Source organism: Salmo salar, chromosome 16 (assembly GCF_965601325.2).
Source record: "Salmo salar chromosome 16, fSalSal1, whole genome shotgun sequence".
NCBI classification, from domain to species: domain Eukaryota; kingdom Metazoa; phylum Chordata; class Actinopteri; order Salmoniformes; family Salmonidae; genus Salmo; species Salmo salar.
The window spans coordinates 3,370,507-3,396,253 of NC_138306.1; the positions used below are offsets into that span (position 1 = coordinate 3,370,507).

General features: G+C 41.8%; 1 protein-coding gene across 7 annotated transcripts in view; it reads left to right on the top strand.

Moving 5' to 3' along the window:
* The window catches only part of LOC106573031 (activating molecule in BECN1-regulated autophagy protein 1B), a 51,414-nt gene extending 33,692 nt beyond the window's left edge, over positions 1–17,722 (top strand). For 6 of the 7 annotated variants that reach the window (XM_014147644.3, XM_014147639.3, XM_014147641.3 and 3 more), the window contains 5 exons: positions 2,964–3,103; positions 3,492–3,602; positions 3,827–4,020; positions 4,270–4,404; positions 12,051–17,722. In XM_014147644.3, the coding sequence (XP_014003119.2) occupies positions 2,964–3,103; positions 3,492–3,602; positions 3,827–4,020; positions 4,270–4,404; positions 12,051–12,676 (1,206 nt within the window). In that variant the 3' untranslated portion in view covers positions 12,677–17,722. The remainder of the gene's footprint in view (positions 1–2,963; positions 3,104–3,491; positions 3,603–3,826; positions 4,021–4,269; positions 4,405–12,050) is intronic. The other variant, XM_014147640.3, reaches the window with a different exon arrangement.
* The last annotated feature ends 8,025 nt before the right edge of the window (positions 17,723–25,747 follow it).

Here is a 25,747-nt window from a genome sequence, read left to right on the forward strand (position 1 = left end):
GCTCCCAATGCAAACTGACAGAGCTTGAGAGGATCTGCAGAGAAGAAAGAATGGGCGAAAATCCCCAAATACAGGTGTTCCAACTATGTAGTGTCATACATAAAGCTATTGCGGTGACCGTATTACCGCCACACCGCTGATCACGAGTCATGAAGGCAGTCAAATTCCACGTGACCGTTTAGTCACAGTAGTTAGGCTTTTCCAAGGTCTGATGCTGCTGATGGACATTAGTAGCCTACCAAACTTGCTTACTGCCTGGTACTCAACACTCTATTGTCACGCTAATCACTCTGACATCAATGCAAATGTAATTGAAAATCTAATCAAACACTTCATGAGAGCCCATTAGCTTATGTTGCGCAACATTTCTCTAGGCTATGCAATTGCGCGAGAAAGAGTGAAGGCCTCTACTAAAAAGAGGAGGATCCCATCAGCTTTCTATTAGGCTTGGCCTACTATACTTATTTCTTAACTTTCCTAATATTAAGCACATTGCTTCTCTTTACAACAGGAGTATAGCCTACCTGGCTGGGATGAAAATGGGCCACAGGAAAAGTGTCCTCCATTTGCTATTTAAGTGCATAGATTACATAGTTTTTTCCCGCTAAATTAAAACCAATTTCTCACATATTATTTAGTTTATGTAAAGACAAAATTAATCAAGAATAGTCTGATGGGTGAAAATATTACCCTATCACTTCTGAATGATATATTATCACTTGTAAGTGATGCCCAGCATAAGAAACTGCCTTTCTTTTGCAACTTTTTTAGTCACACACCTCATGTAGCCTAGCCCATAGGCCTATATGTTTTGATAAGGTTTGTATCACAACTAAAGTGGCAAAATAACTTAGTAAAATTAAGCACATTCATCCATTTTATAATGGGTTCTGAGCCTAACTGGCTCTGCGTGAGTTTCAAGTTTGGGGAAGATAATTTTCACCATAGAACTGCACCTTTATAATAAAAGCATTACATGCATAATTGCATTTGCTGTCACTTTTGATAATGGTCTTTTCCCGCTAATGGAACATTAACGCTTATAGCCTACTGCCATGTGGGCATTGTTGCGCTTATAATGTGAAGAAATAGCCTAATAGTTTATCAACATTTTAAGCTAAACGCTCTGATCTGTTGCGTCAGCCACATTGCATGAAAAAATGTTTTGCTAGTGGTTGTATTAATTGTGTATCTATTGCACCCCACAACTGTTCTAGGCTATATTTGGACTATTTATTTCGCGCACAGATAGACCAGGTTAACTTTTGTACTATGGAGGATAGTAGATTGACATAGGCTAGTGCTTTTGCTGTTTGTTAAGCCTATTCATCTTGTTGGCTGACAAAGTAAATGTGGACAGTTTTTCCAATAACTTCAATATGCACCTTGGAATTGGATAAGGACGTGTGCGGTTGCAGATGTGTCTGTCTTCACTTGTAGCCTGTGAGAAAGACTCGATCACGTGATGGAGAGCCATGGGAGTGAGAGGTGCTTCGGAGCGGCCACCTCTCAGTGAGAAGGGCACAATGCAGCACTCCTGGCCAAGAGCGCAACAGCCACTGGACGCAAAAGGCATTCATTTTTTTTAGGATGCACTATGGCCACACAAAGAGGATGCCGCCGCAATTTTTTGTTTTCAAATTTCAAATCATCATTAATCGCATCTTGCAACCTTACAATGTATTAGAAATCAAAACGTATAAACCAACATTTGTAGAACAACTAAAGTTACATGAATAACTCTAAATGAAGCATATAGGAGTACCTATTTCTTTGTTAACTGCACTCCCTCAAATAGTTTGGAGAAATAGTTATATTTTATTCAGCTTTGTTCAAATCTATTCTTCGGGCAGCAAGTAGCCTAGTGGTTAGAGCGTTGGACTAGTAACCGAAAGGTTGCAAGATCGAATCCCCGAGTTGACAAGGTAAAAATCTGTTTTTTGGGGGGGAGGGGGGGCCCTTCTGCTGACAGGGTACGCCCCACAGTTTGGTAACCACTTGTGTATAGAATCATTGTACCATCCAAACCGCTATGAAATATATTTTCCATTACCAAAAATATTGTATTTTCAGCTGTTTGAAACTGGAGTACAAAATGGAAAGTAAAAGACTCCAAAACTAAACTTAAGATTGGGAAGAGAAGGAATAGCGCACATAGAAGAGATCTACCACTTCTTAGACTTGCTTTCAATGAGAATGACAGATCTATAAGTCACATTTCCATGGGAATTTGGTCAGTCGCCCAAAAAGTAAATATTGCAGCTTGAAGTACCTATTATTTCCCACAGAACTGCCTCAAATCCGACCAATAACAATCATATTCCACCTATTCACTAGTGATGGTGGAACAAATCCATCCAGGATATTATTTCGGTTGATGTATCGTTTTGGCAATATCGCAATATTATTTTTGCTCTAGTTGGCTGTACCTGCACCAAAAGTATTTTTACTTCATATCTTGTTCTCCATCTTCTTTTTAAATAGGGAGCCAATTTTGTTTTCTCATGGCTCTCTCTTGTCCCTCTGCAGCAGACATATGGTGAGCAATATGTTTAGACTATGGAATCGCAGTACAGTCACAGTATTGAATCTCAATACATATAGAATTGTGAGAAACGCAAAAATATCAAATCGACACCTAAGTATTGTGATAATATCATATCGTGAGGTCGATCCCTGGCAATTACCAGCCCAACTATTCACTGTAGAAGCACCATAAAACTACTGATACATTCTTCAATGGCTTTTAAATGACTGTCTGTCTGGCCATTACAGACATTATAAAGCCATTCAATTATTCAAAACCAGCATGAAAAGGTTAGATCAGATGGAACATAGACATTTTATTTGCTTATTTTTTTGAATTTCTCCAATGACCCCTTGCTTTCCAGTAAGACATCATCTGTTCTTGACTTGTACGCTTGTTGATGTTTGTTTGTTTGTGTTCTCTATTTGTTCCTTAGATGGTGTTTAATGTGGTGTACCCCATGGCTCCGGACCAGCGGCGGCACGTCAGCATCAATTCAGCCAGATGGCTTCCAGACCCGGGGATGGGCCTGGCCTACGGGACCAACAAAGGGGACTTGGTCATTTGCAGGCCTGTGTGAGTAGTGCTCCCGTCTGTCCATTGTAACGCTTATACCTGATAGACTGGACGCTATCGGGACGGTGCATGAGTGAATTTCTTGCTTTGATATTACTATACACTTTGTGTCAAAGGTGTATTCCCGGTATCTTGAGTTCAGGGCAGTCCTTACCACCACCTCCAACGCTGGCAGTTATTTGGATTAATTTGGTCTCTGATTTTATTATTCTAATAGCCAGTAGAAACAGGAACCCTCCAGATTGGAGAGGGTCAATTATTGGTCTGTAATGAGATCATTGTCTGTCATGATTACATTAAGCAATCTCTCCTCATTAGAGAAATCTGATTATGACGACATCGTCAGTGCCAATGAATAATGATGTCGTGCTGTCTGTCTGTTCTCCAGGTTGTACCGGAGTGACGGAGAGAGCCCGGCCGAAGCGAGCACCGAGCCCATATTCACAGTCAACAACAGTGGTGGTGGAACAAGCAGGACCCGCGGTACAGATCGACCAGGGTGAGGAGTCTAGGACCAAAGAGATGTTGTCACCTCTTTCTCTTACATGTCCTCTCTGGCCTGCTCACTGTGTTCACTGAACTGTATCAAATTCCCAGAAATGCTTCAACTTAAAAAATTGGGGATTTTGGGGAAGTTTCTGGAATTTGCAACTCTAAACTGTGTAATGAGTATCCATCCATCAGGTCATATCAATCTTCTCTGTGGTGTTTGCCCACTCCAAGGGCCCCCAGTCGCTCCAGCTGGAGACTTGACAGAGACATGGGTCTGATGAACGCCATTGGCCTCCAGCCCCGACACCCCGCCCCCTCGGTGACTTCACAGGGCACTCAGACGCCCATCGTGCAGCTGCAGAACGCCGAGACGCAGACAGAGATGGACCTCTCCGGGCCCAGCACCTCCCACGCTGCTGCTTATGGTAGGAGGAGACTTTTCATTGTTTCCCTGTGTGAAACAAAACACTGAGATCCAATCAGACCCATGCTCAATGATACATTGCATTTCAATTAATATTCAGCAGTACAAGTATTATTTAGTATTTTACACAGTTGTTAACCTTCAACACATTTCTGTCCCATCTAATTTACTGTGCAATTTAGTGTTGCAATTTACTTTTGTTGAAGAAATGTTAGTGTATCAATGATTTCTCTCTCACTACTAATCTCAGTAGAAGCCCGTCCAGAGGTCCCATCCACAAGCCGTGAGACCCAGGGAGGTCTGGAGCAGCCGCAAACCAGGCGGACTGAGGCCAGTGCCATGGGGGACTCTTCAACAGAAGCCGGCACCTCCACAGCCAACACCGGTAATCCTCCCAGTCCCACCTACTACTCTCCCTTTTAGAATGCCTAAAGACCCCTCTTATTGTACATTCTTACATGGTTTTAAAGCAGTCTTTCCTCTAGTTATATCTTCAGACAGGGTGGCATCAAAAGTAAATTGAAGGGTAGGAGAAACATTTTTACAGCAGGTATAAGTATTCACCCCCCTTGAACTTCTGTTACATTTTAATCCACTTTGTAAATGTATTTGTAATTTTTTGTCAACAGTCTACACAAAATGTTCTGTAATGTCAAAACGGAAGAAACTTTTTTTAATTTAATTTTTCATTTACAGTGCGTTCTGAAAGTATTCAGACCCTTTGTTTCCCACACCCCATAATGACAAAGCAAAAACTGTTTTTTTTAAGACATTTTTGCAAATGTATTAAGAATAAAAACAAGAACAAGGCCACTCCTGCATTGTCTTGGCTGTGTGCTTAGGGTTGTTATCCTGTTGGAAGGTGAACCTTCGCCCCAGTCTGAGGTCCTGAGCGCTCTGGAGCAGGCTTTAATGTAGGATCTCTTTGTACTTTGCTCCGTTCATCTTCCCCTCGATCCTGACTAGTCTCCCAGTCCCTGCCACTGAAAAAAATCCCCACAGCATGATGCTGCCACCACCTTGCTTCACCGTAGGGATAGTGCCAGGATCCTTCCAGACGTGACGTTTGGTTTCATTAGACCAGAGAATCTTGTTTCACATGGTCTGTCCTTTAGGTGCTTTTTGGCAAACTCCAAGCGGGCTGTCATGTGCCTTTTACTGATTAGTGGCTTCCTTCTGGCCACTTTACCATAAAGGCCTGCTTGTTGGAGTGCTGCAGAGATGGTTGTCCTTCTGGAAGGTTTTCCCATCTCCACAGAGGAACTCTGGAGCTCTGTCAGAGTAACCATCGGGTTCTTGGTCAAACGGGCGTCCTAGGGAAAAACGGAGAACACCGTTATGTTCGTGAGAGTCTCAACTTTCCATAGAGGGGGTCATATTAGTGTGTAGCCCAAACCGTTCGGACGCTACAGAAGAAGTTGGCAGAAGAGGCTGTACCAACTTCAGACGAGGCTTGTAGGGTGTCCTAGAGCAAAACTGAGAACAGAGTCTTCGCTTTCAATAGAGTTGTTCGTCGGACAATCCGTTCGGATGCTACAGGCGTTTTCGTGAGTCTTCTTGGTAAGCAACTCCAGTGTAGATTTGGTTGTTGTCCTGCTGAAAGGTGATTTCCTCTCCCAGTGTCTGGTGTAAAGCAGACTGAATGTTTTTCTGTGGGATTTTGCCTGTGCTTAGCTCCGTCAGTGTCTGTCTATCCTGAAAAACTTTGCCGATATCAGGCATACCCGTACCCACACCCACCCATAATTTGCTTCCTGCAACACAAACTCAAAAATGTTCTGGGACACTGTAAAGTCCTTGGAGAATAAGAGCACCTCTTCCCAGCTGCCCACTGCACTGAGGATAGGAAACTCTGTCACCACCGATAAATCCACTATAATTGAGAATTTCAAAAAGCATTTTTCTACGGCTGGCCATGCTTTCCACCTGGCTACCACTACCCCGGTCAACAGCACTGCATCCCCCACAGCAACTCGCCCAAGCCTTCCCCATTTCTCCTTCTCCCAAATCCAGTCAGCTGATGTTCTGAAATAGCGGCAAAATCTGCACCCCTACAAATCAGCCAGGCTAGATAATCTGGACCCTTTCTTTCTAAAATGATCTGCCAAAATTGTTGCAACCCCTATTACTAGCCTGTTCAACCTCTCTTTAGTGTCGTCTGATATTCCCAAAGATTGGAAAGCAGCTGCGGTCATCCCCTTCTTCAAAGGGGGGGACACTCTTGACCCAAACTGCTACAGACCTATATTTATCCTACCCTGCCTCTCTAAAGTCTTCGAAAGCCAAGTCAACAAACAGATTACCGACCATTTCGAATCCCACCGCACCTTCTCCACTATGCAATCTGGTTTCAGAGCTGGTCATGGGTGCACCTCAGCCACGCTCAAGGTCTTAAACGATATCTTAACTGCCATCGATAAGAAACAATACTGTGCAGCCGTATTCATTGACCTGGCCAAGGCTTTCGACTCTATCAATCACCACATCCTCATCGGCAGACTCAACAGCCTTGGTTTCTCAAATGATTGCCTCGCCTGGTTCACCAACTACTTCTCTGATAGAGTTCAGTGTGTCAAATTGGAGGGCCTGTTGTCCGGGCCTCTGGCAGTCTCTATGGGGGTGCCACAGGGTTCAATTCTTGGGCCGACTCTTTTCTCTGTATACATCAATGATGTCGCTCTTGCTGCTGGTGAGTCTCTGATCCACCTCTACGCAGATGACACCATTCTGAATACTTCTGGCCCTTCTTTGGACACTGTGTTAACTACCCTCCAGACGAGCTTCAATGCCACACAACTCTCCTTCCGTGGCTTCCAACTGCTCTTAAATACAAGTAAAACTAAATGCTTGCTCTTCAACCGATCGCTGCCTGCACCTGCCCGCCTGTCCAGCATCACTACTCTGGACGGTTCTGACTTAGAATATGTGGACAACTACAAATACCTAGGTGTCTGGTTAGACTGTAAACTCTCCTTCCAGACTCACATAAAACATCTCCAATCCAAAGTTAAATCTAGAATTGGCTTCCTATTTCGCAACAAAGCATCTTTCACTCATGCTGCCAAACATACCCTCGTAAAACTGACCATCCTACCGATCCTCGACTTCGGCGATGTCATTTACAAAATAGCCTCCAATACCCTACTCAATCAATTGGATGCAGTCTATCACAGTGCCATCCGTTTTGTCACCAAATACTACCCACCACTGCGACCTGTACGCTCTCGTTGGCTGGCCCTCGCTTCATACTCGTCGCCAATCCCACTGGCTCCAGGTCATCTACAAGACCCTGCTAGGTAAAGTTCCCCCTTATCTCAGCTCGCTGGTCACCATAGCAGCACCCACCCGTAGCATGCCCTCCAGCAGGTATTTCTCTCTGGTCACCCCCAAAGCCAATTCCTCCTTCGGCCGCCTCTCCTTCCAGTTCTCTGCTGCCAATGACTGGAACGAACTACAAAAATCTCTAAAACTGGAAACACTTATCTCCCTCACTAGCTTTAACCTCTCTGGTGTATGTGGGACACACTATTCAACAGCCAGTGAAATAGCAGAGCGCCAAATTCAAAACAACAAAAATCTCATAATACATTTTTTTCACACATACAAGTATTACACACCATTTTAAAGATAAGATTCTCGTTAATCCAACCACACTGTACGATTTCAAAAAGGCTTTATGGCGAAAGCATAACATTAGATTATGTTAGGACATCAACTTTGACAAGAAAAACCACACAGCCATTTTCCAAGCAAGGAGAGGAATCACAAAAACCAGAAATACAGCTAAAATGAATCACTAACCTTTGAGTATCTTCATCAGATGACACTCCCAGGACTCAATATTACACAATACATGTATGTTTTGTTCGATAAAGTTCATTTTTATATCCAAAAACCCCATTTTACATTGGCGCGTGATGTTCAGAAAATATACTGCCTCCAAAACCTCCGGTGAATGAGCACATCAATTTACAGAAATACTCATCATAAACGCTGATAAACTTTACAACAGTTATTGAAAGAATTATAGATACACTTCTCCTTAATGCAACCGCTGTGTCAGATTTCAAAATAGCTTTACGGCGAAAGCACATTGTTCAATATTCTGAGTACAGAGCTCAGCCATCAAAGCAAGCTATACAGTTACCCGCCAAGTTCTGGAGTCAAAAAAAGTCAGAAATGGTTTTATAAATCTTCACTTACCTTTGCTGATCTTCGTCGGAATGCACTCCCAGGACTCCCACTTCGACAAGAAATGTTCGTTTTGTTCGATAAACTCCATATTTATGTCCAAATACCTCATTTTTGTTCGCGCGTTCAGCCGAGTTATCCAAATGCGCCATGCTCGCACATTTTGTTGAGACGAAAAGTCAAAAAACGTATACTACAGTTTGTAGAAACATGTCAAACGATGTATAGCATCAATCTTTAGTATGTTTTTATCATACATCTTCGATAATATTCCAACCGGACAAATCCTTTGTCTTCAGAAAGGAAAAAGAAAGCACCTCAAGCTGACGGCCACACGCATGAATGATCTAATGGCACTCAGCCAGACACCTGGTTGAGATGACTGTCATTCCCTTCCAGTTCACAGTAGAAGCCTGTAACAACGTTCTAAAGACTGTTGACATCTAGTGGAAGCCTTAGGAAGTGCAAAATGACCCCTAAGTCACTGTAGTTTGAATAGGGAATTAATTGAAAAAACTACAAGCCTCAGATTTTCAACTTCCTGGTTGGATTTTTCTCAGGGTTTTGCCTGCCATATGAGTTCTGTTATACTCACAGACATCATTCAAACAGTTTTAGAAACTTCAGAGTGTTTTCTATCCAAATCTACTAATAATATGCATATCCTACCTTATGGGTCTGGGTAGCAGGCAGTTTACTACGGGCACACTTTTCATCCGGATGTCAAAATACTGCCCCCTACCCTAGAGAGGTTAAGCACCAGCTGTCAGAGCAGCTCACAGATTACTGCACCTGTACATAGCCCATCTATAATTTATCCCAAACAACTACCTCTTCCCCTACTGTATTTATTTCTCTATTTTGCTCCTTTGCACCCCATTATTTCTATTTCTACTTGGCATTTTCTTCCACTGCAAATCTACCATTCCAGTGTTTTACTTGCTATATTGTATTTACTTCGCCACCATAGCCTTTTTTGCCTTTACCTCCCTTATCTCACCTAATTTGCTCACATTGTATATAGACTTATTTTTCTACTATATTATTGACTGTATGTTTGTTTTACTCCATGTGTAACTCTGTGTTGTTGTATGTGTCAAACTGCTTGCTTTATCTTTGCCAGGTCGCAATTGTAAATGAGAACTTGGTCTCAACTTGCCTACCTGGTTAAATAAAGGTGAAATAAATAAAAACATAAAACATACCATGATGCAGCCACCACCATACTTGAAAATAAGGAGGCAGTTACTCAGTGATGTGTTGTGTTGGATTTTCCCCAAACATAAGGCTTTGCATTTAGGTCAGAAAGTGTATTCCTTTGCTGTGTTTTTTTGCAGTATTACTTTAGAATCAGTGATAAATTTGAAGTAATATGTGATAATTTTGGTATAAAACATAAATTAGATTATATCATACGTGATAACGCTGCAAGTATGAAAAAGGCCTTCACAGTTTGTTTCCCCAAAGCAAGCAATGATCATGATGATGATGATGTGGATAACCCCAGCCTATGGGAAGAATTTGGTGAAGAGTACAATGCTGATGTGGAAGCTATCCAAACCAACTGCAGGCAACAGATCTTACAGTGCTTTGTCCTGTTCATTACAACTGGTGATTAGAGATGGACTAAAGGAAACAAAAATTATACACAGTATGATGGCTAAGGTAACTAAACTTTGCAGCTTAATACATATTACCTGTGGTCTGAAAGAAGCATTTGAAGCTGAGTTCGGAGTCAATAGTAGTGTCCCTGCTGCTGTGTCTACCAGATGGAATTCTATCCTCCAGCTTGTTAAAGCAGTGACCGATCTGAATCAACAAAGCCTCAATACTCTAGTTGAGGCCCAAGGACACAAGGAGCTCTGCTTATCACCAAGGGAATGGAGCCAGCTATTGGACCCTTTTGTCCAGGCCACCAACCTTACTCAGGGGGAGAATGTGGTGACTCTCAGTGCTGCCCTTCTTTGTGTACTGTCACTCAACTATCATCTGCAAAGTATACTGAGCACAAGTCGTCACCTAGTCAGTCTAGTAAAAGCATTGCAGCAGTCACTCAAACGCTGATCCAGAGGGTGTTTGTGAATGTCAGAATGGGGCACTCGGATTACCAGGCAACAAAACTTCCATTTGGTGACAATGTATACATAATGGCAGCACAGCTGGACCCATCTTTCTGCCTGTTCTGGCTTGATCATGATGTCCTCATACCACATGAAGATAAAGCTGAATTGAAGGAGAGTCTGATTGGTAGGTACAATGTCACCATGTCACTTGCATTCAAATAATAATGATTTCATGAATAATATATACTGTTATTTTCTTGATCATAAACATAATTAAATGACATTCTTTCAGACCTTGTTTTGGCTGAGGCACGGAAAGTCACCGTTACGGAGAGCAGTAGTGGAGAAGAAGAACAACCACCTGCCAAAACCTCCAGAATGTTCTCTGGCTACTGCAACAAGATCAGCAACAAGAAAGGAGACATAAAATCTGTCAGAGCAGAGATTATTCGCTTCATTCAAGTATCTTCTGTAGAAAATGAAGTTGAATGCTTGCATATTTGGAGAATCCATGCCAAAGTCTTTCCAAGGCTCAAGCAGGTAGCAATGACAGCGTTGTTTGTGCCTGCCACCAGTGTCCCAGTGGTGAGAGTGTTTAGTCATGAAGGCCTCATCATGTGCCTTCATCATGCCAGGCTCAGTGCAAGAACGCTGACAACTTGATCTTTCTGAAATGTAACCTGTCTGCAACAGAAATGTTCTCTGTCTTAGGGCACAGGACGTCATTTGCTACTTGTTACAGGAAATTGTATTTATGTTAAGTGTCCAGGTCAAGTAAGTATATTTTAGGGATAAAGGTAATTACGTTTAATATATAGGACACTTTAGTAGTGCAGTTGCCAGTCATTTTGTTTTACATTCATACTTGTTATTTATCTTCCCTCACCTACAGATTTTCTGTTTGTGTGACACAATGAAGTGAAATATAGACAATGTATGCCACAAAATACCATGCATTTTAAAATGTTATGTTTGATTTTTTTCATATCCAGTACAATTACTTTTATTAATGTAAACTGTCTACATTTTTAAAGGAAATTTATTTTGATTTAAATAGTGTCTCATGTGCTTTCTTTCATACAAGTATTGACTAATGACCAAGGGATTCTCTTCAATAATTTACAAGGTTTATAGACCTAACCCACAGCAGGTAGAAAGCCATTGCCGAAAGGGACTTGAGACTTGACTTATACTTGGCCCTAAAAGACTTGACTTGACTTGGACTCTACCTCAAAGACTTGTGAACATCTCTGGACCTTACAGATGTATGTAAGGAAGGGATAGTCATTATTTCACACAGTGAGTCTACAACTTATTATGTGATTTGTTAAGCCACGTTTTACTCCTGAATTAATTTAGGCAACAAATATATTTTAGTAAATTTCTATTAATTTCTTAAAATGTGTCAAATTTTCTTTTGAGTATTTTGTCTAGATCATGATAAAAAAATGAAAAAGTAAATATATTTCATTCCCACTTTGGAAAAATACTGTGTATGGTCATTATGACAGCAAATGGTAAAATGCTCAGGAAGGGGTGGTTCAACTGTCGGTTTTGCAGAGGAGGGAATCAGTGAAAGGTATATCCTCCGTTATATGGGTAGAAGGCTGGACTGGGTCTCGTTTCGCTAAAAGGAGCAGTCATTAACTTCCTCCCTGGGGCCAATTAAGTTGCCATTACATTGTGTGGCATGTCACCAATAAAAAATCAATCAGCAGCTTGAAAGAGTTCATTATCATCGCTCATATGATAATGAACTCCTCCTCCCTCTATCCAGGCGAGGCCCCAGAGTATGCCCCGGGAGAGGACGCCCTGGCGCGGATCCGCCGGCTCATCGCAGAGGGCGGCATGACGGCGGTGGTCCAGCGGGAGCAGAGCACCACCATGGCCTCCATGGGCGGCTTCGGCAACAACATTATCGTCAGCCATCGCATCCACCGCGGCTCCCAGACCCGGACCGGCGCCGCAGCCTGGCTGCCCAGCAACAGTGACCCCAACCTGCCCGTCCCCGGCCACTCTACAGCCTCCATTTCCACCTCCTCCGCCTGCCCCCTCACTATCACCCAGCCTCAGCCTTCCCAGACCTTGCATCTCAGCCTGGAGAACTCGTCCGCTCCCACAGAACCAGGCCCGGTGTTGGGGCTGCCCTTTGTCTCCCAACCACAACCCCCCAGCCTTGCTTCAGGTGCGGGGGCCGGGCTCTCAGTGGCCATGGACATCGACAACGTGTTTGAAGTAGCCAGCCGAATGGACAATTCTGAGCCAGGCCCCTCTTCCTCCTTGATCTTCTCCTCCTCTTCCTCCTCCTCTCGCAGGTCCTACCCTCCCAGCAGTGGCACAAACGGCAACGATAACAACAGCAGCAGCAGAGATAGTTACCCAGGTGACCCTTACAGCAGGTAGAGTGTGATTTGACCATTATTGCCCAGGAGTGGGAGAGAATCCCCCAGAGCAGACAGTGGGTGACTGATGCTAGTGACGATGCTTTGGGCCGAGAGAAGGTGTATCAGGAACCCTAATGGAACTCAGTGTGGCCCTGTCTAACAGGTGCGCTTCTCCTCAAAGCCTTATCTCACAATAAATGGGTTCTCAGACTCTGCGTGGTCTCCAGCCCCAAACAGAAGGGACATGAGCCCCCCCCCCCCCCCCCATCAGCTTCAGTGGCATTGTGACCCCCTCTGCATTGGTGTGCACTTACATTTGCACTTAAAATGGACCTTAACTGTATGATCATTCCATGTCAGAAAGGGCTTTTACTTGAATTGTGAGTTTTTTTCAGTCCTTCTCTTCACATAGGCGTGACCGATAGACAAGGTTACTCCATTCAAAGTGCCATGTAAGGGTAATTGTAAAGAACAAAAAAAAAACAGAGTGTCATGTTCTGGTGCCATGTGATTGAATTTGACATGAAATAGTGTGTGTAGGACGTGTTATAGGACGTGCATTTGTAATGTGATGATAATGCATAGCGGGAAAATAGTCCTATCGTTGTATGAATCATGATTTGATGTGTGTGGCATGACTAAAGCCATGCCTTTCAAGAGAGAATCTGCAGCTGCCTGCTTTCATTATAGATTGACTATGTCAGAGGGGTCCCCCCCAAAAGGATCATGGTCATATTACCCATGAGTCCCCAAGTGTACAAAGCATCTGATTCGATGGTACAAGACTATGCCCCTTATTGCTTCATGTTCAAACAGGATACAGTGGACTTATACAAAATGGTGGATGTGATGTTTCAATGTCTAGTCAATCATTTCTGACTGTATTGATACTGTAGTATTGTTCTACTGCATGTTTTCAATAATGCTGCATCGTTTCTGAAGAAAAAAGGGAACGCCATCGGTACAAAAGTATTGTGAAATATGGACAAATCGGCATTGAGGGAGGGAGGGAAAGGGTGTCGGGGGAACTAACTCGTACACCTGTTTGGGGAGAGTTAGGCAGCTCTCTAGACATGCTTGTGTCACGCTAAGAGGCAGCACCGTCATTCCTCTTCTGTTGCACTACAGTGACTGGGTTTGGTGCCAAGAGGCGTGCAGTGAGGCCTGGGTCAGGATTTGTTTACCATCTGGTCCCTGGTCACCCATCCCACAAACATCTACCATCCCCTCCTAAATGTGTGATGTAGACCAAGACCAGACCCAGAGCCCCCTGTCGCCTGCACTCACCACTGGTGCTCCAGGGACACGTGAGAGCCGAGAAGTTACCACTAGGATTCAGTGAAACAAACCTGACTGTTGACTTGTTACGCCCAGTGACCCTTTCCACAAAGACTCTGAGGAGGAGCGAGCAGGGGGCTAGTTGGATTGTCTCAGCTGTAGCTGTCTGTCAACAGGGGGAGGGTCTTCACTGAGCTTCTTTACAGTTAAATCCCCAGCACAAACACACCCAGTGCTTAGGAAGCACTGAGGTGGAGCTGTTCAGTGTGTGTATGCTTGTCTCTGTGTATGCGTGTGCAGTTGTAAGTGTGTGTGGAGGTGGTGTATGTTTATTGGCTCCGCAAAATGTAGGCATTCTGCAGCGGAAAAACAGGAGAGCAAGTTTGCCTTTGGCCTATAACCGTGGGTGGGTGGGCCAGAAGGCTTGTATATGTAGCATCTCTTAGTCAAAGTTTCTTTGCCCTAATGGTGTGGTTTGTCACTTGGGGTACGTCGGGGTGAGAGAGCTTTCGATTATAATTTCAATCAGTCCCGTGCTGAACCAGGAAATGGATAAAAAAATCAACTTGAATTATCGATTACCATTTAGATCGAGTTTTGTACTGTAATGTCTTCAGGGGTGTGCCTGGCCTATTGTGACAGGCAGAGTGTCCTTAGCATATAATTTCACTAAAGCCCCCCCCGACCACGTCGGGTGCTTACAGACAAGAAAAATAAATGCCCTGCACACTATAACTTTTATTTTTAAAACCCATAATGCTAAGCAATTTACATTTTAATCGCTTTGTAGGGTTATTATATTGAGAGAGAGAGAGAGAGAGAGAGAGAGAGGATTGGTGGTTTTTTGAGCTGTGCAGCGACTCCAAGCAAGCTGTTTATTGCATGTATGAAAACTGTCTTACTGATTAGAAGAAAGTCAAATTGCCTGGCAGGTGAAAAAGAAACAAACTTTCTGAATGGTCCTCCTGGCTTTACTTGAATAATGAAGATTTAAAAAAATGTTTGTCGGCTGTTCATGTGTGCTTTGTGTGAAAAAGCACTGTCTGCCATATGTCCCTCACCCTGAATGATACACATACTGTAGGTCCACAACAACACGTTTAACAATGCAAATCAATGGTATACAAACTCTCACCTTATATTACAAAACTTCTATATCAAACTATCAAGTTTGTTCACTTCTTTGGCTTTTCTGTGATGTAATTAAAAAGAGATTTGTTGACATAAAGATGAAAAATGTAACAATTATGTTCTGTGAAGAGATGGCAATCTTATTGGTTCTTAATGGAAAGCTACAGCTACTGTAAATTGTATACAGTTGCTATGACCTGCGGTATTGAACACCTTAAAGGCCCAAAGCAGCTGTTTTATTACCCGTTTTTGGGTAACAATTTTGTACATTACTGTAATAGATTTCCATTAAAAAGGGCAAAAATAGCTTTATAGCAAAAAACTATTTCTCAAGCAAGAATTTTGCAAGGACTGTCTGGGAATGGTGGAAGGGGACAACTGAAAACCTGATGTTATTGGCAGAGAGGTTTGAAACTTTTTTAAAAATTGGTATATTAAAGCTGTTAGGGCGACCCAACTAAATTCACATAGAAATGTGAGTTATAGATCTGTCTTTCTCATTTAAAGCAAGTCTACGAAGCGGTATATCTGTTCTATGTGTTCTATTTTTATGCTTCCTGGGTCTTTTACTTTCGGTTTTGTACACCAGCTTCAAACAGATGAAAATACAGCATTTCTGGTTATTGAAATATATTTACAGTGGTTTATATTGTACAATGATTCTCTACACTATGCATTGCTTGTTTTTTCACATACATTGATATGCCACACTGATATGGCAAACTATTAGAATTTTTACAACCAGGAAATGGCACAGCGATTTCTGCATCTTGCACCTTTAACCAATTTACTGCATGGCGATGTCACCATTGAAAGTCTAAACTCCTGCCCATGCAAACCTGCTCATTAGAAGGTCCTGTGTAGATTGTGTTTTCAACCAGCAACTATCAAGAAATAACACTGGTACATTTTTTTTTTTAATACTTTTCCTGTGTTAGTTTTACTATATGATACAAAACACAGGAAAAATTGAATTTTGATGGCACTGGGCCTTAAAGTAACCAAATGTCATCTATACGGTTATTGTATGCATTACCAGCAGTGAACAAATCCTATTCTTAAGGTGAAATATAATTGGTTTTCTACATCTCATATATGCAAATAACAGTGGTTTGAGTTCTGTGGAATGGAATAAATTAAAGTGTATTTAACATAGTGGTAGTATAAACTAATTGGATACATGACACTGCATTTAGACACTAATGCTTTGTCAAACAAATCATACTCCAGACTCCCAATATACATAGGTGTTTTTGAATGTTTAGTATAAGTTGGGAATACTGCTGATTCATCTTAACAAGTGGAGTTGGCCCTCTGTACTTGTGCTTGGCAGGTAATTAATTTAATTAATAGAGATCCAAGAATGGATCCTTGTGGAACACCACATTTGATTTCAAGAGGGGGGAGTTTATTCCTTTTAATGTGACAGATTGCATTCTTCCTTTTCCTTTTAAGAATGCAGATAATGGTCCCCATGTACTTATTTGGTTTTATATTATGAATGTCATGTTTTACACTCCATATTCTTTGTTAAGGCACTTGTGGGGACACCTGTGGTATGCAGTATGTGGGAAACATACGGATACAGACACAGTTTTTCCCACTGATACAATCTATTTTGCTTGACAGTGATCACAGCATTGTCCCAATCATGTTTAATGTCATCCTTGGTTTTTATGAATTTATATCTTTCACTACTTTGCCCCTTTAGGGCCACCACATTTCACAGTCTCTGAGCTGTTTGTGAGGCTTATTTTGTTGTGATATTTTTTAAACCATGTGAGGCAGAGTCTTTGGCAAAATGGTTTAGTTCATTTGAGGGAGAGCGGTTGAGGTTTTGCTCAGTGCCTGTATGGTTCACACTAGTTACTGCCACTACTTATTCTAAATCTACTAAAACTCTTGGCGCTAGTATGTAGCCAAACAGTCACTTGTTGATTATACTAATCAATTACAAATTATTGGTCTTGTTGCTTCCTTTGTTAGTGTACAATAGTCTCTGGTCTAGCCTCATGCTATTCTTCCTATGTTTGGAAGGTTGATTTTATATAGATTTGAATGTAGTGTATTTTTGCCCAACACATTTCTGTTATAAATTACACCTGTGGTGCTTCAGTCAGCTACTTGTTCAACTGCTTTCACAGAAGATCTATGCTGCGTATTAAAACTAGGAACAAACTAGGGCTGTTTGAAAAAGCAGTATCACACATGACTTCAGTATGAAATTGTCCAGGGAGCTAATGTTTAGGGTGTGTTGCTGTGTCACAATACTTTAAAAACATACTTTCCTTATCCTCTTTCATGACCACTGACCAGTGAAAGGACTCAATAGGTTTTCACTATACTGCTGTGCTCTCATCTATCGAGTCCTCAGGTCAGTAGTGAAGAAAAGGATACCAGGTAAGATATTTACAGTATGTGTATGACTTGGGATATAGTCTTGACTGCTATGTCTCTTCCCCCTAAACTGTTATCAATGGTCTCACATGTTTTAGAGTGCTGATGTGATGAAGATTTTCTGTTCTTTTAAGATAAATTAAGATTATAGTAAAAATCCAACAAGTTCTATATCATATATAGGAACACCAAAGATCCTATGTAATGTTGACAATGAAAAAAGGCAAATAAACAATAAACTTCACAAAGGTGTTATTAAGGGGTTGTGATACTTGGTTTGTACCATTTGACTGATCTATAGATTGAGTTTATTAGTAATTATACAATGGGTGGGTCTAATCCTGAATGCTGATTGGTTAAAACCGCATTTCAGCCTGTCTATTCCACAAGTTGCCACCGGATAAATCTAACTGACTGCAATCCACTGTCTCATCAGCCCAGCCAACTTATAAACTTGATCTCCACTATAAAAAGCATCTAGACATTATCTAATTTATTTTAGGCTAACGTTTAGTTTTCAACAGCGGAGATTTGTATAAACCTTGTTTCAATATTCAAATTCGATCTGCTGTCCCATAGTAATGAACGTGTCGGGACGAGATAGGCAGGCAGCGTTTCTCAACCTGTCGAAATCATGAATCAGCTGGCTTCATTTTTATAGATATATACAAAAAAAAAATCTATTGAAAAAAGGTAAAACGAAACGCAGCTAATTTGCAGTCTTTCCAGCTTCAGATTGAAGTGATTGTGTTACTGTAGCTGTGTTGTTGGCTAGCTCCTCTGAACAACAGTGTCCTGACGAGTGAGCACATTTAGAACGAATGAATGACTGGGTCACGTCCATAGATACAGAACAAAAAGACTGAACGACTGGGTCAACCCTATGTTTGTGTTGGGACTATATCTTGTGGAAGGATGAAATAGTATGAATAAATTAATCAATAATGTTTTTAATGAAAATATGTCAATCATTATTTGAATATGTTGGTAACCTGTTATATAAAAGTGATAATGCCCTCGAAGCGGGTGTTTGGAGGATATATTTGCACGGTTTGCCGGCCCTCGAATTCATCTTGGGTCTAACAACACCCGAGCCAATATGTCCTCCAAACACTGGCTTTGAGGGCATTATCACTTAAATACATGTACATCAATGATGTCATAACCGTTGATGTTATTTGTAGTTCTAAACTTGATAGATTCAAGTGGTTTTCCACAAAAGTGGAGGTAATTTTCTACAGTGACTGTGTTTTGTACAGTAGCTATCCACTCAAGGTGGTGCTGAAATTCATATCACAGGCTGCACTTGAAGAAACAAAACATTTGTACAGTCACTGTACTGTAGTATTATTCAATCTGTCAAATGTAAAGGCTTTTAAATCAGCAGTTTCACAAAAAGTGCTGTTACAGTGACCTGGTCTAACCAGGTAGGCAAGTTGAGAACAAGTTCTCATTTACAACTGCGACCTGGCCAAGATGAAGCAAAGCAGTTCGACACATATAACAACACAGAGTTACACATGGAGTAAAACAAACATACAGTAGAAAAATAAGTCTATATACAATGTGAGCAAATGAGGTGAGATAAGGGAGGTAAAGGCAATAAATAGGCCATGGTGGCGAAGTAAATACAATATAGCAATTAAAACACTGGAATGGTAGATTTGACAGTAGATGAGTGTGCAAAGTAGAAATACTGGGGTGCAAAGGAGCAAAATAAATAAATACAGTAGGGGAAGAAGTAGTTGTTTGGGCTATTTATAGATGGGCTATGTACAGGTGCAGTGATCTGTGAGCTGCTCTGACAGCTGGTGCTTAAAGCTAGTGAGGGAGATAAGTGTTTCCAGTTTCAGAGATTTTTGTAGTTTGTTCAAGTCATTGGCAGCAGAGAACTGGAAGGAGAGGCGGCCAAAGGAGGAATTGGCTTTGGGGTGACAAGTGAGATATACCTGCTGGAACGCGTGCTACGGGTGGGTGCAGCTATGGTGACCAGCGAGCAGAGATAAGGCGGGACTTTACCTAGCATGGTCTTGTAGATGACCTGGAGCCAGTGGGTTTGGCGACGAGTATGAAGCGAGGGCCAGCCAACGAAAGCATACAGGTCGCAGTGGTGGGTAGTGTATGGGGCTTTGGTGACAAAACGGATGGCGCTGTGATAGACTGCATCCAATTTGTTGAGTAGGGTGTTGCAGGCTATTTTGTAAATGACATAGCCAAAGACGAGGATCGGTAAGATGGTCAGTTTTACGAGGGTATGTTTGGCAGCATGAGTGAAGGATGCTTTGTTGCGAAATAGGAAGCCAATTCTAGATTTAACTTTGGATTGGAGATGTTTTATGTGAGTCTGGAAGGAGAGTTTACAGTCAAACCAGACACCTAGATATTTGTAGTTGTCCAAATATTCTAAACCCTAGACCCTCAAAAAGCAAGTAGAAACAGGGATACAGTGACCAGGAAAAAGTCCCTAGAAGGAAGAAACCTAGAAATTAACCTGGCTCTGACGGGAGGCGTATCCTTTTTTTTGTTGGCCTATCCTTTTCTCATCAAACGTCAAGAGATCTGTGACGTCACTAGTGGTTGCCAGTGTTTTACTGCGAGGAGACGTGAGTGGACCTAATTGAGAATATCAGATATAGGGCATCTGGTAGACCACACAACGTCTCAGAGAATGATGCTATTGCTTTGTTGAAATCGCTTGTGGATTGGTTATAAAGATGTTTGTGGACAGAGACTGGGATGTAACTGAAGGTTTTGTGATTTTTTTTGTTTGGACTGGATATCTGATTGAATCATGCAATATGAATGGCACAAATTAGACTGAAGATTTGGAGAGGCTTCCTTCTAATTTTTGTGTTAAGTTTATCAATTAATTCCTGTCAAATGTATAACTCATGTACAGACAGTATGACAACTTCTAGTGCACAGGTTTATTTTTCCTTCTCCCAGTTCATTAGAATTCCCCTTTAGCAATGCATGTGAATAAACACATTAGCTTTTGTTTAACATAGGTTATAGATTTACGTATTACCATAGTCTAAAAATACAGTGTATATTTTATGCAATTCCTTTCCTTTCAATTAATTATTATTGATTGATGAATTAAAACAAAAGTTGTTGCTTTGTGAAAATTGTGGATGGGCTATACATGGTGTCCAAAACTGAAAAGAGAACATTGTAAACATTTATTATAAATTATAATAAACCGGGTAGTTTGAGTCCTGAATGCTTATTGGCTGAAACAGCATTCCAGCCATGTGTATATCAGACAATATACCACAGGTATGATGCAAAAATACTTATTTCCTGTTCTATTATAATAGCAATAAGGCAGGTACCTCTGGGGTTTGTGGTATATGGCCAATATACAACGGCTAAGGGCTGTATCCAGGCACTCCGCTTTGCGTCGTGCTAAGAACAGCCCTTAGCCGTGGTATTTTGGCCAAATGCACTATAATTGATTAAAAAAATGAGTGACTGGGCCATTTACATCGAAGCGGAGACCAATATCTGCCCTAAGCAGGGGATCATCAACTCCCCCCCTCTCGAAAGCCCTGAAAGACTTTACAGAGCAGGCCAATAATGGTGCCATCCCCACATCAGGTGTCAGAGAGAATAAAGTAGACGGCATCGGTCAAAATCGTGATTTATGACCCTATGTCCGGATGGGGCGTACATGCCCAAATAAGGGCATCCGGTCAGGACATCCTGGCGGGAAGGTGTCACGTGGTTAAGGTCATATAGTTGCATCCTGTTCTGTCATGTGTTAGAATGTGTGTTATTTTATATCTATATTGCATCTATTCCTTTGAAGTGGTCATGATGATTGATGTGTAGGGACCTTGTTGAGCTGGGGGGGTTGTGTTTGAACATTTCAAAGAGGATGGCCCCCACATCCCACCTATTTTATTGCTCTTAGGGTTGTTGTCTATGAATTAGGAATGTCCGGGGGGCTATGTGTTGGAGGCAGACGTCTTATAAATACGCCCCAGACACACATGCGGCCCCAGAACACTAAACAAGATTTTAAAAATAAACATGGATTTTGGTAAAGCAGTGATGACCATAACAACGGAAGCAGGACCGCGGTTGAAACATAGAGAAAAGACCCAGTATAAAGCAACAATATACGATGTGCCAAAAAAGCGGTTTCTATGTGTGTATAGAACCCAAATACCGCCCGCAACTGCACTGAAAGATCAAGTGATGATGTCTAATGGACAGCACTGGGTATCAGTTTGATTACCCAGCCCGTAGAGTGAAACTCTATACCGTAGCCGAAGGTGGAGAATATACAGACCAGACTTTAGGAGTGGACTATGGGGCTGAAGACTGGTCGGTTTTTCGCAAGGTTTTGTGTCCCGAACTGAGAGTTATCACCAAGGGGTATAGCTTGTTCACGGGCTACGAGACCCGTTGGGAAGGTACCCCAGAATCCTCAGGAAGAGTATTTCACAGGGTGAAAATACAGAGAAAGAATGGCCTTCCTTGTGGATGCGTGGAGTTCTATATCAGCAACGAGGAAACCCGCAACCAAAACATTCATGATGGTGGCCTGACTGGGGATTTCAGGTTGCGAATGCTTATTCCTTTTAAAAGTTGGGATCTAATGGAATTGAGCATGTTAGAGTTGTTGGACGTTCTTTTTGTACAGAGCCAACAGTGGCAGAGCATTGTTCGGGCTAAGGAAGTGCATAATATATACGAATCCTGAGGATTATGATTCAAAGGAATCCCAAGAAGGGTCATCCTCAGAAGGGTCAGCCCCCGAAGAAAACTAAGTACACGGCTGCGTTAACCACGCCCTGACCCCCCAAAGGCCTGGTTCTACAATAAAAGGAGGTCCCTTAAAGCCTCCACTTCTTCATTTCAGCATATACCATGGATATTCCTACAACATACCTGGACTCTGATACATCATGGGGACCAGACCCTAAGGACTGTATGCCTCGCAGCCAACCATTCTACTCCCCCAGCCAAGACCCCCGACACCCCCTACATGTACACAGCCTGAGGATGTGTTTGATGGGGTGGTCAGTACTATTTTTGTGGACACCATCAAGGCCTCTGTAGCCACACTTTTAAACGTGGTGATTGGAGAGTATATACGTGAAAAATGCATCGGTTGTGAGATCAATCACCCCAGCCAGCGCCGGCATCCATGTTTATACGAGCCCCCAAGATACTACTTCTTCAACCATTTTGAGGAGCTGGTGAAAAGACTGTGGTCCTGCAGGTTTATACCTGCGCTGGTCAGAGCCCTGGAGTCTATGGGTCTTGTGCCGTCTATTCCCAGAGTTTACGGGGTAACCGAGGCTTTCCTACATGAACTGAAGGAGGCGATCTACATCCACGAGAAACTCAAAGAAATCTGACACCCTGGTGGACGACAACAAATACCGGGAAGCTGTAGTGGAGGACGTGATGACTTTCTGGCTCAACAAAAGCCAAGAGACCGAGTGACAATACACATTTGTTATTTAGATGTAAAGCAATGGGGAACTATATACATACATTGTTAGAGAGAATAAATACGTTTTTTCTTTTGAGAGAACTTACAAATGTGATGCATCAAATTATTGAAAATTAAGTGAACAATGAATCGTTCTACACAACCCATAATACATGGGCTAATGTAGAGTGTGTGCTAGAAATGGAGCAAATCATGAATCATGTACGACATACGGGCAAGAATATGCAATGGACACAACTGGTCTCCCGTCTTGTGGATGATTCTGAAGAACTAGAAACAACCTTGTCTAAGATTTTACTTTATTTGTTTGAAACACTGTTTAATTGTAACATGTATCATATTTGTTGTTTATATACTTATATAGCTGATGTGTGTGTTTTAAAAATTCAGCGACACAAGCCTGTAAATCTAAACCAAATATACAGGGTGTTGCATGCTGGGATCGTTGAGAAAACGGGGACAAGTATCCTGCAACGAATCGTAAATTGTCTGTATATGTAAAACATGATGTTTGCAAAAATAAAAATACAAAAATGAATATGAAATGTTGTCGTTATTTGAAAGTGGCTCATTAACGTTATTGTACCTCAGAGAGGCAGGAAGGATGGCGGCGCAGATGTTGAAAAACGTGTATTACACCCCCTCTAACCCTGGGTCTTATGGGGGTAAGGAGCGTTTACAGAGAGCTATAGCCGAAGGAACAGGTAGCCGGATAGGCGTTGCTCAAGTGGATGATTGGTTAGCCGCGCAGGATGCTTATACTCTGCATAAACCTGTACGAAAACAATTTCCAAGAAATATAGTTTTTTCTACTCATCCCTTGTCCCAGTTTCAGGCGGATCTATGTGACATGCAGGCCCTTGCAGATAAAAATGATGGAAATCGATACATGCTAACGGTTATAGATATTTTCTCTAAAATGGCCTTTGTAAGGGTCTTAAGAAATAAGAGTGGGGCAGAGGTGACCAGGGCTTTTGGCGCTATCTTGAAGGAAGTAGGAGCCTCCAAGAAAGTGCAGACTGATGGCGGAAAATAATTTTTTAATAATACTTTTCAGAAACTCATGAAGAAGCACAATATAGTACATTTTGCCACAGGGTCGGATTTGAAAGCTTCAGTTGTTGAACGCTTTAACAGAATGCTGAAGGAGCGGATGTGGAAATATTTTACAGCTCACAACACGCATAGATATATCGATATAGTTCAAGATTTAGTAAAGGGTTACAACTACAGCTACCATAAGAGTATAAGGATGAAGCCCGCAGAGGTCTCTTCTGAAAACTCTTTTCAAGTCTTTAAAAATCTGTATGGTTTGTTCCCCCTTCGCCATAAGAATTTTTTTTATTTTAAATTCATAGTGGGGGACATGGTACGTATATCAAAGTTGAGGGGTGTTTTCGACCAAAAATATGAGCAAGGTTACAGCGACGAGGTGTTCACCGTTACCGAATGTCTACCTCACATACCCCCTGTCTACAAGTTAAAAGATTATGACGGGGAGCTTATAGAGGGATCGTTTTATGAGAAGGAACTACAGAAGGTACAGATGGTTAAAGACAAAGTCTTTCACGTGGAGGAGATTCTAGATCATAAGAGAGAAAGGGGTAAAAAAATGGGTGTTGGTCCGTTGGAAAAACTGGCCCCAAAAGTTTAACAGCTGGGTTTTAGAGCAAAATGTGGTGGAGGCATCGGGGGTTAACTTAAACCCTCAGGCATGATAAATACAACATCATTCGCGTGTACACAGGAGTGCATCATGGAACACAGCGGCTTCTACCTGACCCTCCCCAGTAATGCGTCTGCACACCTATATAGTAAGAACCAAAGTTCGAATTATACAACCAATTTTCCAAAGCCTATAGATTTATCCGAGGCCTGGGAAGTAGGTCTCAGCGAGATTACATACCCCCACAGCTGGTATAATATCAAAGAGAAGGACCGGGATTTTTATTGCAAAAGGATATCGGAACCTGCAAAACTTATAAAGATTAAAAAAGGGTTCTATAGAACCGTCAACAGGATCGTCTCAGAGTTGAATGAACTCCTAACCCAGAACAATACGGAAATACTCTTGAGCTACAACCCTATTCATAAACGTGTACAAATCTCAGGGGCTGCGGATAGGGGTATAAAGACCACCGGTAATTTAGCCTACATGTTGGGGCTGGTTCCCAATAAATGGACGTATGTGAAAGATAAATTATCCCCATTCCCTGCGGATATACATGAAGGGTTTTACAACATATTTGTGTATACCGACATCATATCATATCAGAGGGTAGGAGACAGTTGTGTGCCCCTCCTGAGAACAGTTCATATAGAGGGAAATGATGGAGGGATAGTCACAGTCATCTACGACAAGCCACACTACGTACCTGTAAGCAAGAAATATATTGAGAACATTTTGGTTGAGCTTAAAACGGATCAGAACGAAAACATTGAATTTACTTATGGTAAAACAAGTGTAAAACTCCACTTTAGGCCCTCCAAAGCCTCTCTACATATATAATATATTATTAGTATTTTATATATATATACACTGCTCAAAAAAATAAAGGGAACACTAAAATAACACATCCTAGATCTGAATGAATGAAATAATCTTATTAAATACTTTTTTCTTTACATAGTTGAATGTGCTGACAACAAAATCACACAAAAATAATCAATGGAAATCCAATTTATCAACCCATGGAGGTCTGGATTTGGAGTCCCACTCAAAATTAAAGTGGAAAACCACACTACAGGCTGATCCAACTTTGATGTAATGTCCTTAAAACAAGTCAAAATGAGGCTCAGTACTGTGTGTGGCCT